This window comes from Rhamphochromis longiceps, linkage group LG4 (genome assembly GCF_057381845.1).
Source record: "Rhamphochromis longiceps isolate RC_006_pf linkage group LG4, R_longiceps_female_GT1.1, whole genome shotgun sequence".
In the NCBI taxonomy this organism is placed as follows: Eukaryota; Metazoa; Chordata; class Actinopteri; order Cichliformes; family Cichlidae; genus Rhamphochromis; species Rhamphochromis longiceps.
This window is the reverse complement of record NC_140560.1, coordinates 32,039,504-32,057,611: the sequence shown is the minus strand read 5'-3', so window position 1 is coordinate 32,057,611 and position 18,108 is coordinate 32,039,504. Positions and strand designations below refer to the sequence as shown.

At 39.9% G+C, this 18,108-nt stretch overlaps 1 protein-coding gene across 3 annotated transcripts in view; it reads left to right on the top strand.

The window, feature by feature from the left end:
- Positions 1–18,108, top strand: part of asic2 (acid-sensing (proton-gated) ion channel 2) — a 421,555-nt gene that overhangs the window by 294,313 nt on the left and 109,134 nt on the right. The window contains exon 1 of one of the 3 annotated variants that reach the window (XM_085404569.1): positions 1,800–4,036. The exons of the other annotated variants lie outside the window; for them this stretch is intronic. Within the exon in view, the coding sequence (XP_085260695.1) occupies positions 3,344–4,036 (693 nt within the window). The 5' untranslated portion in view covers positions 1,800–3,343. Of the gene's footprint in view, positions 1–1,799; positions 4,037–18,108 lie in introns of those variants that run through there. 3 annotated transcript variants of the gene reach the window in all.

Sequence of the window (18,108 nt, the reverse complement as noted above, 5' to 3'; positions counted from 1 at the left end):
TTGTATTTTTGCTGGTTATGCATTATACATGGACCTGTTTTAACGTTTTCACAGTGCACGTTTTGCTGTTTGGGAACGATGCGCTTCATTATGTGTGCAAATGCGAGCACATGCCAGTTTGGATTTCTGTGCTAATTTCTCTTGACAGCTTGAAATGTTTCTTTAAACTTATGTGTGGGCTCTATAGTTCAAAGTTAAAAAATGTCTTATCATTACGCATTCAAAGATGAGATCACAAGAAGTTGTCAAGCAGCGTTCGAGAACTTTCAGCTGAATGGCAACAAGCAACACGGTTCCAGTCAAAATCATGTCAAACCCACACGCGGAGTTCGATATTCACCCCGTGATGTTAAGAAACCGTTTTATATTAATTAGTTTGGTCTCTGGCATTTATTATATACTACTACAAAAATGATCTAAGATCCTGATAATTATTCAGAGCCACCACACATTGCAGGTTCTGACAAATTATACAGATGGGTTTAAATTCTGAGCTTTATTTTACATTTTTCTGTAGAAACAGAGAGCAGCTTAGGGGAGTTTAATGAAGCAATCTAAAAAATTAAAATGAAGTGGAAAAATAGCCTTCATCACACAGGGAGAAAATGGTCTCCTCTATAATTGGCACAAGAACATTACTGAATGTTAATGAGTGAAACCTTGAATTTTACAAAACCATGCATTGCAGGACTCGGTGAACAAGAGCCCTTACAGCGAGTTGGCTCTGAAGCTGTCTGTTTACTTGTATTGACGAAGGCTATTTAACTTGACTGTCCTAAACGGAGAGTGCTTGTTGGCGCAAGTGATATTTGCAGACCAGGAATGCAATAATCCTTCACCATTAAAAAAGGAAAAAAATGGTACAAAAGGTGGGTTTGCATCCGAAACGAGGTAATAAGATAACATTTTGTTGTGTGGAAGGTTGTTCTGCTCAGAGCCACAAAGGACACGCTCAAAGACTGAACTATGCCTCTACGTTTTATGAAAAATAAAATGAGCTTTCTCAGAGAATTGAATATGCAGCCTCGCTTGGTATGTATTAAGGTCGTTGTCTTTATAGAACTACAGAGGCCACCAGCGCTACTTACAAAGAACCAAATAAATTAAAAATGGAAAATATGTGTAAAAAATGAATGATTTACAAAGTTTTTTCAATTCATAGCACTAAACATACCATTGCCAGAGTGTTTATTTGGGTCATATCAATTTTGCTATTGAGATATTAAAAAAAATAACAAAAAAATCAGTGGTTGTTCCTTAACCTGAGTTTAGATCTCAGGTTATGGAACAAGGACAAATGTACGTGAAATAGAGCAGCTTGGAATTAATCAAAAGAAAAATGTGTATATATAATTTTCTTTTCGCTTATTATTTTGCTAGACTAAAATGTCTAAGGTTTAGTTGACCATTTCAAGTTAAAGTTAAGAGAAAAATCCAGTGAATCTCAATGAGCAGGTCCTTAGCTGAGGGGAGACGGTCCCTTTACTAGACAAAGTGCTAAAAGACCAAAGCTAAAGTCGGCAAAGAGTGCATAACCCATTTTATTCCAATCCAGTTTTTCCAAACAAATTTAAAATCTCTATTGCCGGAATAAAAAGAATGAGATAAAAAAAAATTAACCCAGAGAACAAGAGATTCTACGCGTGGCTTTTGTGCACTGCATGCACACAGCAGCCTCTCATCGCTGTGAGGCTGTGTGGCTCAGCAGCAGCAGCAGACAAACAGAGGGGGGCGAAGGACGGCGCAAGTTAGCACAGAGAGAGACAGGCGCTCTCATCAGTGACGGGCTCACCGGCTGCGTGGACAGAGCTGTGGCGCAGGAGGAGGAGAAGAAGAGCAATGGGGGGACAAGCTGCCTGAAAAGCAGAGCAAAACAGAGAAGCAAAAGCGTGAGAGACATCGAGAGAGAGAGGGGGAGAAAAAAGAGAGATCACAGAGAGGAGTGAAGTCATTCAGACCAGGGAGAGGGAGCGAGCTGGATGAAGCTGACAAGGACACAGAGAGAGGAAAGCGCACACAGAAGCCTTTCCTGATGGAAGAAAAGCAAGGGAGTGCTTGGACAAAGTGAAAAAGAAGAAGAGGAGGAGGTGGGGGGTGCCCGACAGGAGGTCGAGCTTACGGGGCTTGACTGACATAAAAGACAAGAGGAGGAGGAGCATGAGGGCAAGTTGATGGATTTGATTTGGAGAGAGTATTTTTAGAAGGAGGAGCGGAGACATGAGGGGAATATTGAGATTAGAGATCCTGTCTGTGAGTGGGGGAGAAAAAACTAGGGGGGAAGAAGAAGAAGAAAGAATAACAGGAGACAGATAAGGGGGAGAGATGTTGAGATGTGAGTGTGACAGAACAGATTATCTCTGGTCTGGTTTCCCGCAGGAAACCGCTGTGAGTGTTTGTCCGTGTACGTGCATGAGTGCCTCCTTCTCCATGTGAAAGTGTGTTGTGGTACGTCTCTAACTGTGGCCGCGCTGCTGAGAAGCAGGTCCGCTGCAAGATGAAGCTGTCCCGTGTTTACCTGCAGGACCTAATAACGCCGGTTAAAACAGAGTTCAGGGACAGACGAGGAGCGGATCAGTGACATCAGAAAGAACTAAAGGCACCAAAAGTGAGACCAGAAAGTGGGAGAAGAAAACAAATGAGGATCGTAGACTTTTGCGAATTCAATTAAACCACATACTTAATAGTGACAAGGAAGTGATTGCTGCCTCTGGCTGATGAATGCTTCTGCAAAGCTGTGAAGCTCAAAAACACATACTTAACCCAAAAGAAGACAAAGCACAGCGCTGGAACACGGCTCTTCTTGCGGACTGCACCACACCAACCAATTCTGTCCTCTGTCATCTCATTATTTTAATTACCTCCCCTTCTTTCATTTGTTTTTTGTCCTCTGTACTAAGCCCGTGGTATTTTGTATTCTGTCCTCTTCTCTCCCTCTCTCCTCCCCTCCCTCTTCCTCTTGCCTTCGCTCTCTCTGTCTCATCCTCTCTTGTTCACTGTCACCCTAACTGCCGTGGATGCTGGAGTCATTCATGTAGAAGACACCTTGCTTGGAGCACATTTGCCTAGCTGATTTTTTTTCTGTCCCTGCTGAGCTGGATGATTGGAGCACTCTCACATGGAGAGACCAAGAGAAATGACCAACAAGTAGCTGCTGCTCAGTTCAACAGAGCTCCTGCACCAATAAGAAAAGGCAGCTTCAAAACACACAGCTTTCGTAAGGTCACTTTTTGTGTGTGTGTGCATGCAGTGTCAATGCACTTCAAAGTCTATAGGTCTGTAGTGTTTTTTAGGGCCAACGCATATCCATGTGTGGATTACAGTAGTGGATTTATCCTGGAGCTACATGTGGGCCCCAGCCCTTGAGGCCTGGCTGGGAAATGAAGCCTTTCCCGCAGCTTTAGGAGCACTGTGGACAGCGATGGCCTTGGAAGGGCGCTGTCTCCGGAGGGGATCCCCGGCCATGATCAGAAAAGGCCGTCAGCGGCTTCATCCGAAGCCAACTCTGGCCCAGGTCACTTCCACTCTGCTGTCAAGGACACGCCTACACGGTTTGCGGCATATTTGCGTCCCTGGTGGCTCTGTGGGCCGCAGGGCCTTCTGGCTTCTGGCACTCTGCACCTCTGTAGGGTTGCTTTTATCCTGGTCCTCCAACCGCTTACTCCACTGGCTTTCCTTTCCCACATACACGCGAGTCCACACTGAATGGGCCAAAGAACTGGCTTTCCCTACAGTCACTATCTGTAACAATAACCCTATCCGCCTCTACAAACTCACCAAGAGTGACCTGTACTTTGCTGGCCACTGGCTGGGCCTGCTGCTTGCTAACCGGACAGTGAGACCCATGGTTTTGGACTTGCTTCAGGAGGACCGTCGCACCTGGTTCAAGAAACTGTCAGACTTCAGGCTCTTTCTCCCACCCAGAAACTTTGAAGGGACCAACCTGGAGTTTATGGACAGACTGAGCCACCAACTGGATGACATGCTTCTGTCCTGCAAATATAGAGGAGAGCCATGTGGAGCTCATAACTTCTCTTCTGTAAGTCGGCTTCTTGTGTTTTTCTTTCTGAAAGCAGTAAACTGCAGTATAAAAGTTAAAATAATATTTGCATCATGCTGAAGCAACTCGTCTTTTGCGGTAGTCAGCCTGAATACACAAGACTGTAAAATCTGTTTTACGCATAACTGGCTGTTAAAACTTTGTTGGTCATCATAGAAATGTTTGAACATCATTTTCTGCATTTATTAAATCACCACCAGACCTCTTGGCCAAGAAAATAACCAAGGGATATGAGTTTATGCATTTTCAGAAGATTTGTTTCGGAAGTTGCATGACAGTAGCCATTATCATACATTAACACAGATGAAATGGGCTAATTATCGGCTCGTGGGCAAGAATGGCTATTAAACGACCCCTACATATCAAAAATGTTCTTTAACAGTACTGCCCCAGGTTAGTTTACTGCCTCTGTGTCTGATCACTCATCTTCTTTTTCTCTGCGGATGTGAGTTTGGTGGATTTCTGTGCCCACACTCTCTCGTGGGCTCCCTTGCCATGTTTGAACCATGGCAGATGTTTTCTCTGTGGAAATGTTGAAGCTCAAGCTGTGTTTTAAACTTTTTTTCCCTTTTCTACTATGTACTCAGTGTTGGAAACAGAAGGAGAAAGGATTAAGTATCTGTATGAAATGCACACAAATCTAAACAAATCCATAGTGAGCGTAATTATAGTTGTTTTTTTCGACTGGTGACAATTAAATATATTTGGATTTTACTTTTTAGGTTTTAGTTTAGACTTTTAGTATTTATTTTTTGACATCATTAGTGGCTTTGTCTGCTTTTACTGCAATAAAAAAGGAACCAAGACAAAACATCACATACAGCACATGGTGTGTACTGAATGTGAAGCTGAAGAAAACAGTTAGAACTCCACGGATTTATTCAAAGTCTAATTTGAGGTCTTGAGGAGTACATATAGCAGGTGGAATATTAGTCATTTGCCATGTGTTGACATAGATTCCTTCTTTTAGAAGAAGCTAGCGTTACTGTCTTAATTGCTATCATTTTGGTTTTGAATGAAGACAACAAATCTGACAAGAAGTAAATTTAGCAGATCTATGTTACCAAAGACTTTTCATTTACTTCTGCTACTAGTGCTGCATTAGTGCTCTGGCTGAACAGTTGATTGTCAAGTGTCATTGTGGGTAGTCTAGGCTTCAGGTTTCAGGTTAATGTCAGGTAATGCTTTCTTTACAACAGTTTATTTTAATTTACTTTAATGCTGATTCTTCTAATGGAGAACATTTTACCACAGGTTCAACATGAAATTTTTAGAGATTCAGTTCAGTTAAATTCAACCTATACCTGTCTGCCCCTGTGTGAAAAAGTGATTGCCCTCCTGAACCTAAACCTAATAACTAGTTAATTAACATGGTATCTAGCATGGACTCAAAACACTGTGGCCAATCCTATGAAGGTTTACCAGTATTCCAAGTTTTCTTCATTTGTGGATATTGGTTCGCTGCAGTCCCAAAGGCTTAGTATCCCTTTACAGATTGATAGATATCAATAAGTTTGTTGTCTAAAGCTGTTTCTTTAGATCGTGGCATGATGTGTTGCTAGTTTTGTTTTTTCCTTCTTCATCAATACTGTCAGACTGGCAGGACATTTCAGGTGGTATACTCACAATTACACTAAAAATCCCAGTGAATTACAGTTGTTGTGTTTAACAAGAAAACTATAGCTAACTGTGTTTTTCTCTCTTTATGCTTTTGAATAGAACTGAGCAGACCATCATCATCATTATCACTTCAGTAATGAGATTCAGAGATGAATAGCTTTTTAGTTGTTCTTGTTGTCTAATACAAGTTCAGTCTTTTAGTGTTTAAGCTCTTACATGGCTTGCCATGCAGCCTTAGAAACAAAAGCTGAGAAACAAAGCAGCATAATTGCATTGCTTCGAAACCTCCTTACAGTAAAGCACAGATTATAAAAAAAAAAACTTAGGGTTAAGGGGAAAATAGATTTTAGGGATGTTCAAGGAGTGTGTTAAATGATAAAACAATATCAGAGATTGAAGAGCCGTCTGAAACCATTAGTTGCATTCTTAAATAACCAATAACCAGAGGTGGCTGTAGCTCAGGAGGTAGAGCAGGTCATCTTCCAATTGAAACATTAATGGGTCAATCTCTGCCCATTCCAGTATGCATGCCACAGTGTCCTTAAGAAAAAAGTATCTCAAGTTGCTCTCCAATATGAGTAACTTGGGCAAGGGTGAATATTATAAAAAGTGCTCAAATGAATGTGTGTGAATCGGTGAATGACACTCAAAATATAAAGCGATTTCAGTCCTCAGGTAGAGCAGGAAAGCGTTTTACAAGAATCAGCTCATTTACCAAATCACATTTTGAATGCACTTACATGCCATTTTAGTAGACATACACCCATTTTCTATCTACAGACACACGATGGTTTCATCTCTTATTTTCCACCCTGGTGTATTTTAGAACTTCCAGGACAAAGAAGGACGGAGAGCAGTGCTGCCATGTGAAATAGCTGTAGCTCCAACTAGTGATGAGTGGCTGCATAGCATCTTAGACCAAAGTGTGAACTTAAGTTGTGCATTAATAAAGTTTGAATAATTGCTGTAGCCAATTGTATTAATCATCCAGCTGACTAATCGCACACATCTCGTTGTTTCTGTGTGTGTGCATTTCAGTCAAACTAGTTTTCGTTAGTTTTACTTATTTGTCATGCTGAACTTTGTGTTTACTCTGTCTTTTTGTCCTTTGTCAGAAACAGGACAAAGCACATCAGAGTGCTGCCATGCAAGTTAAGTGTGCAATCAGAACCATGCCCCAAGCCATCCATTAATTTTTTTAAGAATGCTGATGATTGCAGTAAAGACAAATATATATTCTTTCTGGTTTAAATTCAGATATTTGAAATATTTGCAGCAGTAGAAAGGGCTCGTTGCTGCTATCGATGTCAAGGAGAAGCATTCAGTTGGTTGGCTGCAATATAACAATGCAAAACTTTTGATACTGAATCCATTCAGGATGTGAACTGTTCAAGCAGCAGTTCTGTCCTGAATGATTTTCTTGCTTTCACAACATACAAATGTCTATACATAAAGACTCAATCTGTGCAATCTATCTCCATACCAGTAAATCCAAAAGGCAGAAACCATAAGGAGCTAGGTTGATGCAGCGCTAGCACAGTTTGATCCCCAACCAAGCGAGAATTAGCGCATATTTTTCACCATGTAAGTTTCCTTATTTAGTTATTACATGGATACTACGCCAGCTAATGATAAGTTTCTCTGCAGATCACATTGATGCTCCAGTCCTGTTTTCTTTTTCATCTTGTTGTACCTTAAAGTGGGCCTCATGGCGTTAACGGGCCTCAGTGGTTTTGCTAATCTCATTAGCCTGCTGCTACAAGTCAGCAAAGACTCCCTGAGGCCTATTCATTATCACTGTATTTAAAGCAGCGTCGCTCTAAGACCAAAAAAGATGCAACAGCTAGATTAAACAAGACATAGGAAGTACACGTACATAGACTTGTGGTTAAATAAACATGAGAGAGCTCTTTTCTTTGTGTGTAAAAACTGTCTTAGTAAGAAGTGGGAAATGCAGTTTTAATATGTGTTGGTTATTACAGAGTACAGAGGAACCTTTGAACTGCCAGGCAGCCTCTGGTTTGAGTGGGAGAGGAAGGAAAAAGGTATGACAAGAAGTTGGAAGTGAGTGATGGCATTAAAAAAAAAGCATCTAGTTGATCAGGTCGCAAATACAAATGGTTCCCATAATTCTGCCCAGCCCTTATAGCAGCAGGATTTCATGTGCTAAATCTACTGCATCACAGCGAACTAGTAGAAAGCTGGCAAATCAATAAATCTCTTAGCTCCGTGCTGTGGTTTATGGTGGTCTGTATTGCTCCCACATCTCCAATACTGATGTATTCTCAGCCACCCCACAGCTAGTCCCAATAGCGGGGGATGACAGATCTGGAGAAACGTGCCAAAGGCCAAGCAAACTGTTCTCGGCATCCTCAGTGGGAGTAGCTGATACCTTATCAAATCCCAGGTAACAGAGCCACTTCCTGTGATGAGCAGATATACATCTCCACCATACATTTAAGAGCTCCATCAAGGACAAGATAACTGCACCTGCAGTGACAAATTAAACATTGCTTGGAGTTGGAGAGTAGCACCTAATCATACTCCAAGTAGGGAATGAAAAAAGGTGAACCTCCCTGTCTGCCCACTGTAATGTATCAACTCTATCTCAGTAGAAATCTCATAACTGAAGAGTCACATTAATACTGCCCTTCCCGCCTGTGGGGTTTGACTTGAGGAGGTTCATACGTGTTTTTGAATTGTGAATTATGCAGTACATGTATCAAATATTAATGAATCCAAGTTTTTCTTAGAGCTGGTATATTCTACTTTTAAATCTGCATCTACAGTTTAGAGTCTTTCAGCTCGTTGTTTTGGCTTTACAGCAACTATTGTTTTTGTTTATTCTTAGCAACCTTACAGCTTCCTCTGCATGCCGCTCAGCACCACAAAGCAACTATATTCTGTGTTTGCTGGATGCCTAAATTTGAAGTTGATTATATACGTTTGCCTCTTCACAATATAACATAGACATAGCTTACCCTAAATCCTTTTGTTTTTGTAAATCTGCTCAGGAAGGTAGTTGTTAAGTTTAGTGTGACATTCAACTGCACTAAAATAAGGAAACCCAGGTTCCTTTTAGAAAAAGATTTGAACACAAATCCTTTGCTCTAGTGAAATCTAAAGGTCTCTTGTGAATTTTAGCAGTAATCTTTTAAGCATACTTTAATTTTTCATTAGCCTCATCTCCTCATTGTGTTTAGTAGATGTCTGCTCAGGGTTGCACATGACAAATTTAATAATCTTCTATTGGTGCTGTGGGTCAGGCATGGTGTAATGGACGATGGCTTTAACGGCTCCTCTGTTTAGTGTCTTTGTCTTATGTGACCCCTTAACAGAAACGCGCTTCATTATAATGCTAATTTTCTAATGTTTGTTGTTTTCTCTGCTCACAATGACATTAAAGATTTTTGCACATATACGTGTAAGCAGCATCCGTGCTTGCATCAGTTTGGTGACATGACAGTTACAAAATTAAACAAAATAGATGGAATCCAAAAAAACAGCTAGTTCTGTGTGTGTGTTTGATTTTAAACTGGTGATTAATGTAATTTCTAGATTGGTTTAGATTTCTAGATCCAGATTTCTAGATTTTAGATTTTCATGTTGATGTAAAGTCAAACCGAAGTCAGAGATGCTAACTCATCGTGAGTTTGAGGTGTTGAATGTTGCCTGGACATCCTTGCTAGATTTTCTAACAAGAGAAAGTTAGTGTTTGTCTGCTTTTTTATTGATTAGAATAAAACAAAGCAAAGAAACCAAAACAAAAATATCTCAAGGGCAAAACGTGATCTCACGTTTGCAGCTTTGTTTTCTACTGAGCTAGTTGAATTCACACTGGAGATTTCTGCATCTCTGTGTTTATGTTGCTGACATTAAAGGTGTAACTGTCTGTAGCGTTAGGCTCACCGTGTAACAAATGAGACAGAATTTAGATCTATATAAAGGTAAATTGCTTAAAAGTTGTTTTTTTTTTAATAACAAGAAAAAAATACTGATTTGCTTACATGTAGAAGATGTTCTGTGGCCATCAACGACAGATATGTTTAATTTGCTCAGTGCAATCCAATTTTATTTATATGGCACATTTCACTACACATAAACTCAATGTGTTTAACACAAAAAAATAAAAGCATCAAAACCTGTGTAGGGTTACAATGCCTTAAGGCAGTGAAACGGCAAAATACACACTCAGCTATTGAGTGTAAGCCTGTGTGAACAAAGAGGTTTTGAGTTTGTTTTTGAATGTCGGCACAAATGTAATTGATCTCAGGTCAACAGGCAGCTTGTTCCAAAGAACAGAACCACAGTAGCTGAAAGCACCTTCAGCACACACTGATTCTAATAACAAAGGATCTCCACCTGATGACCTGAGAGGTCTGACTGGGTTATAAACAGTAAGCAAGTCTGATATGTACTGGAGAACAAAACCATGAAAAGCTCTGTGAACGCAAAAAAGGATTTTAAAGCTAAAGCATCTGTATTGCACTGGGAGGCAATGAAGGGATCACAATATTTTTGCATACTTATAAGGAGTCTGTCCTAATGATGATCTGGAGAGTTCTGCAAATAAATGTTTACAGTAATCTGACCTGCCCGACATGGAAGCAAGACCAATTTCTCAGTCTTTTTGAGTTTTGTTATATTTTTTCATTGATAGAAAGCACTTCTGCTAATTTTATCAATATGATTATCAAACCTGAGATCACTGTCTAAAATAATGTAGAGGTTCCTGACTTGCTCACTGTCTTGCCTCTGTTCAGTTCTAAAAACTTTGAGATATTCAGCAAATAATACCACCAATGCAGGCGTTAGATCGTCATAAAAGGACAGGTACAACTGTCTACCAGCGGAAAGAGAATGGTAGGCTATGTTATGATTCTTTATGATAGCACCAACTGGAAGCATACGAAGATTAAAGAGCAATGAACCAAGACAGACACTTGAGGAATCCCTGATTTAATTTTTATTTGTGCAGATCTACAACTGCTAATTGAAAATGAAAACCTCAACCCTTTAGGTTTGACGAGAGCCAGTCAAGAACCTGACCTATTAAACCAACTGAATCATAAAGCCCAAGTCATGATCAGCAGAGTCAAAAGCAGCACTGTTTAGGCCATTGATGACTTCAGGAAAAGCTGATTCTGGGCTATGATTGGACCTGAACCCTCACTGGCACATATCACTAGATGGCTTTTCTAAAAACATCCCCAAAGAGAATTGTCTACTCCCAAGATCAAACTGGGAATATTTTATTTCTTATGTGAATGCGTAAACTGCTACTTTTTGCAAAATAATATTCCTATTTTTATTGTTTTTGAGCTGAAACAGAAAGTTTATGAACATCATAGGGTTTTTTTTTTTCACTTTTTTATTTAGGCAGTAGATGTACTTGCAGTTGTCTTGGGGCTATTTTCAGCTGAACCTTCCATTTTCATTCTGGAGCTCTAATTATTTGCAATTTTATTGTCTGTCTGGGAAAACCTGAGATCTGCACCACCTTTTGACTTTCCTCTTTTACTTTCCACACCGAGCCTATAAACACAATGAAGAGGCGTATTTGCAGAGGGCCCTGCGAAGCCACCTACAAAGCCTCGTCAATCTCCACTGAGCCTGAAGAGGCCCCTGATTGAGTTTTAAGCACATCCAGGTAATAATGCCGGTCTCTCCTGCTTTCGTTTGTCACAGACCTTTTCGGTTGATTTGGCTTCAAGTAAACAATAGTGGGAGTCAGGTGGAAGCTTCAGCTCCAACGAGAGCAATCTCATTAACACAGGTGGCCTGGTGCTAACCATGCTCCTCAGCCCCAGTCCAATTTCCCTCTTCAGAACAGATGGCCTGAGTGGTTTCATGAGCTCCAACTTCCAGGTTCCACATTAAAAACCGTAATAGTACTGTGTGTATGAATGGCCACAGCGCGGGTCATTGATATGCCACTAGATGCAGGCGGCATCCAGTAGCTGTTTGACTGCAAGCACAACGAACAGTCACCTTAATCTGCCAGCGTAATGCATGCCTTGAATGCAGATGAAAAGATTATACATGGTTAGTATTCATAAGGTCGCATCAATGCATAAACCACAAAACTTGTGTAAAAGGTTAGTGTTTGAAAAGGAGAGCTAATGGATACTGTTCTGTTCCATGAATACCATTAGCAGAATCTGTGTCCAGTCTCCACTACACCTTATAAAGGGTGTGAGTTCCAGCAAATGAGCTTTACATGGTCTTTCTTTGTAATACTGCTAAGAAAAACATTTGCGTTGTTGAGCTTCTCTTAGGAGGCTGTGACTGAAGCAGTGGTATATCAAGTAATGGCAGGGTCGGTCTGATCCCGACGCTCTACACTTCGAGACATGTCATCAGGAAAGACGTTAAACCCAAATTTCCTCTCAGTGCTCGGTGCTGACACGCTTTTGTGAATAAGAATTCCATTTTAAAGTGCTAGCTGGGATGTAGTTAAGGTTAAAGGCACAACATGTGTTTAGTATATTTAACATTTATACAGCACATAAGTGATGACACATTGCAGTGATTGCAGTATTTAAAAAGTATGTAGTTTAAAACATTTCACCATTTTCTAGCTCATTTCCCACATACACAAATTCTGCTCTAAAGATATGCATACAACTACGCCCACGATTTAAATCTATATTCATTGTGAGCACCTTTGGGCAAGAAATACCTTGCCCAAAGGTGTTTCTTTTCCCACCTGCAGCACCATCTCCGTGTTGTGCACATACAAAATGGCCAAATAGCTCAGTGCTAATGGACATTATATGAGATCCAGCATTTTGTGTAGTACAACACAAGCAAAGACTACACTGGTAACATTGTCTCAGAGATTACCCTACAGTTGCATCAACAACTCTGTGACAGAAAGTCAACAATCACTAAATGTTCTAAGCTTTGCAAAGGTAAGATGTTATTGCAGGGATGTTTTATCAGATTGCATTACATTGCACTTCTGTATATTTTAATTTCAGAGCACAAAATGTAAGAAGAATATTAAATGCATTTCAGAAGTATAGAGACAGTTCAGTTTTCCAAAGTCCCCCCTGTGAAACACACCGACATCATCTCTACATCACATCACAGGCATTTTCTTTTTGGACTGTGCTCAGCATGCTTTTGATTACATTACATTACATTACAATTTATGTTGATAGTACTCAAGCTTTTGTAAAGTGCCACTTACACTAAAACATTCCATAAACTCATTAGATTTTCTCAGCATAATTAGATGTGTTTATGGGTTTTGAGACAGGTGAACTTAAAATGTCTAATTATGCCACAACAGGAGGGCTTATCAAAAGCTCTGAAGTGTGATTACAGAGTTAGTCATTTAATGATCAAAATACCTTGCAGAGAAATTCAAAAACAATATTCCAACTTGTAAGTTTATGCAAACACTTTTTACAAGTCAAAAAAATTATTACTATAAGATTATATGAAACCAACCCAACATTTTTTCCATTTCCCTGACAAAGAGAATTACCCAAGTGAATTAATTTGACTCTGCGTCATTTACATCAGAACGAGGAATAAACAAATTGCCAACACAGCTCATAATGCAACAACTGATTCACATTTTCATTGTATCGGGAGTGGTAATTGTTGTAGTAGCATTTGTTTGAGTCACAGTTTATAAGAACAAGAGTGGGTAGTTTTATACACACACACACATATATATATATATAAATTCTCCTCTCGCCCCAGCGGGCAGTTCAAGCTTGGGTCCTTTACCCGGGGAGCTTGAGGGGACTGCGCTCTTCTGGAAAGAGATCTCGGATGTCATTCCTGGGATCTGCTGGAGCCATTCACCTAGCTTGGTGAATGGGAATCACCGCACCTATTGCTCCGATTACCACTGGGACCACTGTTACCTTCACCCTTCACATCTTGAGCTCTTCTCTGTGCCCTTGGTACTTCTCTGGCTTCTAGTGTTCCTTCTTCCTGATGTTGCTGTCATTCGGTATCGCTACATCTATCATTACAAGCCATCTACTTCTGCTTGTCTATGTAAGAATTTAATCAGATTGCAGTTCTTTCTGATCCTTTGCTTCTGTTAAAACAAAGTACAGCAGTAACAGCCCGTGTGTTAGAATCAATCATATAAACAACCGGTTAGTGCTTGAAGAAAACAAAATCACGCACAGACGGGGTGGATCATTCAGCAGCAGGCACGGCACTGACACTAATATGGGCTTCCCAGCATGTGATAGTGGCTCTGTGTGGTTCTCCTCATAGGAGTCTCTTATCATATGACAGGGCAGCAGTCAACCCATGCAGCCAAAAACACACTCATGCACACACACATAAGATGCTATTAGAGTGTGAAGAGAATGGCGTAGCTGCATGTTTTCTTCCTCACAGCGGCACTCTAAACTTCACACCTTCTCTCTTTTTGAATTCACAGTCTACCCTAAAAGCCTAATTAAGTATTAAGAGGCACATATACAGGAATGAATTTGGCACTGCACAAAATATATATAATTTCTAACACGCTGGAAACAGGCCAAGAACATATTTCCAACTTATTACATCCCACATACAGTACATTCCAGATTTCACGTTCTGAATATTAGATTCAGGGCTCTGCAGTCCCCTAAGGGAGTTATCATGACATACAGAATGACCATAGAGTACATCATTTTGACCTTCTTTTAAAACTTGCTTTCTTCCATTATATGGTTTGTGTTTTTTTTAGATTTAAATCAGCTGGCTTGGGTCAAAATGTGTCTTGGCATTAGAAGATAAAAGTTCCTTGGCTCTGGGAGAGGGGGAAAAAAGCAGATTCAGCCATGTTAGACATATTTAGTCCCACCTAGCTGCATCCCTTCTTATCATGCTGCATTCCCTTATATGCAGATGCTGGATATGCATAACAATATTGTCTGATTTGATCAGAGACTCATGTATCATAAAGATTCTGGTGTCAGCCCACCTCATTTATGTTCAGGACAAAAGCAGCCATTTCTTATTCCCATTGTTTTTTGAAATCTCGTTTTTGAATGCTACAGTGTTACTATTCCATCCAGGAAATGCGCCTGCTGATGGACTTTTTATGGTTTCTGGTGATACCTGACAAAAAACTAGCAGTTCCTTTGCACACTGCTAGTTTTCTTCTTCAAATTTTAAAATGGGAAGATATCTTAAGGCGAGAGAAACTAGACTTCAGTCAGAGCTCCCCCCCCATTTTTCCCATTTCCATTACTTGTACCTTTGTTCAGTTACTCCCAAGCTGCTTCAGCCTAGATGATCTGTAGGGAACAGTATGAGGTTGTTTTTTGGATGACTCTCAGGTGTGTGTGTGTCTGAAAATTCCTACAGCCTGCAAATGTTGCTGTAGATCAGGCTTCTCTGAGGACACCTGTGTAAATCAGGTTTGAGAACGAAGGACCACAGCACAGGCAAATGTAAACAGACTTAAAAGGGCAAGTAGATGTTTGTTCTCACTTGAATCTCACAAGATTATGCTTTGAAGGAAGAATCAACGAAGGATACCAGCCTACTCTCCTGACAGTCTGTTTTAAGGCTGTGCATCTTTAATGAAAGCTGGTTCTACTGATGCGCCTTTAGCCAGCACTCAAAGTTGCGTTCCCTCACTCACACCCTGTGCGTACACTTCCTTGCGCATGTCCACGTTTCCCATATAGACTTCATTTCTTATATTTCTGACCTGTCAGTTGAACTGGATACTATTGATGTCTGGCTTAATCCATATTTTATAACTTTACCTCAGTATGTCAGTAGTTCAATTTTGGACTCTCACCTCCTTTTTAGTAGCTTGAAAAAATAGCACATTTTGTATGTTCAGCCTAGAAATACCAGACTGTAGTCAGCTAAATGAGTCTGCGTGTGACTCCCTTTCTGCTTTATCATTTTGGGTTTTCTGTGAGTCTTTGATATGGCGTCCCTTGGGTCCATTTTGTTTTGGGGGAGGCAGAGAGGAGAGGAGGTTGTTTTGTAAGTCAGAGGGAAATAGGTAAAACGCTAAGAAAGGGATTAGGCATCAAGAGACAAAGAACACAGCAATGTGCCAGATTTAACCTTAGCAATATCAAAGAGAGAAACCTGTCTGAGATTCTCAACTTCTGTCAATAATTTAACATATCTCTCAGATGTTTGTGCCTCTCTTTCAGACAAGAATACACTCATAAAATGAGCTATTTACAGCAATTCATCCTGTTAACTTGGCAGCACATTTTAATTTACCTTTACAGTCTCACCCATATGTTGCATACAGATATGTAAATATTTCAGTATTACCCATTGCTTATATCTACCCTATACCGTAGGTGGCAAATTAAATATTGCACTCGTCTTAATTAATAAGAAATTGCCATATGTCAACCCTTGTCACAGAAATAATAGAGAGAAAAGAAACGTTGTGTGAAATCCAGCTGAGACTATTCAGATATGTTCCTCTCGCTCTACACTAACTGCATGCTTTCTTTCAATGCTATTGTACGTTCTCAGCCTCACAGTGAGGCCCTGAGATAAATTATGTCTGAATTGGTGCTATATAAATATATTTTAATTAAATTAAATGGGAATGAAATAATTATTTTTCTGTTCACTGAAGAAACAGAAGTTTTTTCCTTTTTCCCTCCGTGTGCCTTCAGGTTGTATTCGTTTCTGTTATTCACTATTTAAAGTTTTGCTGTGTTTCAACCATCATACAGAGTCGCAGTCATTAAGAAATCTTAATCGTTATTGATTTTGATGGCGAAATGATTTTTTCAGAGCAATTAAAAAAAGAGAAAAAAAACATTTCACGTAGTGTGTAGATATATAAACTACAGTGGCAAGTTAAAGTAAGGAAATATTTTCGAAGGTTTACTACTTTTAAAAAGGTGTGTCTTGAAATATGTCAGTTCTTTAAATATTATTATAACTACAGCTATGAAGAAAAACAATCTATATAACATAAATTATTTATATTCCATTTATACAAAAAGAAAATTTACATAGTGTTCATGTGAAAATCTATTCGGTAGCTTGTGAAACCACCACTCTGGTTCATGCCGTCAGCCCTTTTAATTCATCAACCAGGGAAATTAATTTTAAAACCTTCAGAAGAAAAGCATGGCTGGTGTAAAGTGTTCAGCAGTACTCCTACATTCCATATGCAGTCCTTTGAAAAACTGCCCCGTAATTCATTAGTTTGGAGAAGCACCTTCATCGGCACCAACTTAAACTTGTTTTCAGTCTCTCACAATGTTGTTGAGGGAGTTTGCCCCACTCATTTTTACAGTGTTGCTTATGTTCAATGATGTTTGCAGGGCAATCACTTAATAACAGCCCTCTTGAGGTCTTGCAACAGCATTTCAGGTCTAGGTCACAACCTTGACTGAGTCATTCTTACACCTTGATTCTCTTCTTCTTCTGTCACTCTAAAAGTAGTCCTTCTTTTGGCCTGTTGAATGACTCAGCTTCACATTTTATCATTGTTAGGCTGGGAGCACCTTGTTAAAGTTTACAACCCTGGCGTGAAATGATTTTGTTGAGTTTATACATCGCAGAACTGATGGCATAACAACAGAGATGAGCTCTTTGGTGATTTTGTTAAACCCATAACCAGGTTGTGACAGTACTGACGGGAAAACATCATCTCAGAGGTGAAGTATTGCGTGGGGAGTGTTATGATTTGTAAGTGCTGCCTCTGGACCTGGGCACCATGCCATCACGGAAAGGAAAATAATTTCCAGGTTTATCCGCATATCTTACCGGATAATATCACAGAGGCTCTCTGCCAGCTGATGCTTAGCAGAAGTTGGGTGATGCAGCAGAACAACGACCCAAAGACTCAAGTAAATTGGCTTCAGTGTATTTTCATGGAAAAAAAAATTCAAAACCTGATCATTTTCTGTGTCTGGATAAAAGCCAGGATCTGCTCTGAAGACCTGAATACAGAAATATCTTAAATTTCAAAGTGCATGAAGGGGAAAAAATTAATGTCACAGTATATCATGATGACTGTGTGAAATTTTGAGTTTGAAGTTTGTAGATATCTTTAAAGACATATGATGATATGCAGTGTGGAGTGCATTAGTTATTGTTTTCTTTGTACCTGCTGATTCAGGTTTTTCTGCAGCTCTCCACAAGCTGTCCTTGACTCTTGGACAACCCTTCATATGATTCTTTTCAATGCTGTGTCTGAAATCACCTGGTTGTAGCCAGTTTATTAGCTCTTTTTTTTTTTTTACCACTGTTATTCAATGCAGCCTGAACTTTCTTAGGTAATGTTTCCTCTAATTCCTTTAAGGAGGTTTCAGGAAAAGATTCCCAGCTTTCCAGTACCACTGTTTGAAATGCAGCTCCGATCCATGACAGAACCTCCGATATGTTTTATAGCTGGCTGAAGACATTCAGGGTTGTACCTCTTTACAGTCCTCCTCTCCACTGCTCTACTCCCTCTACACTTCAGA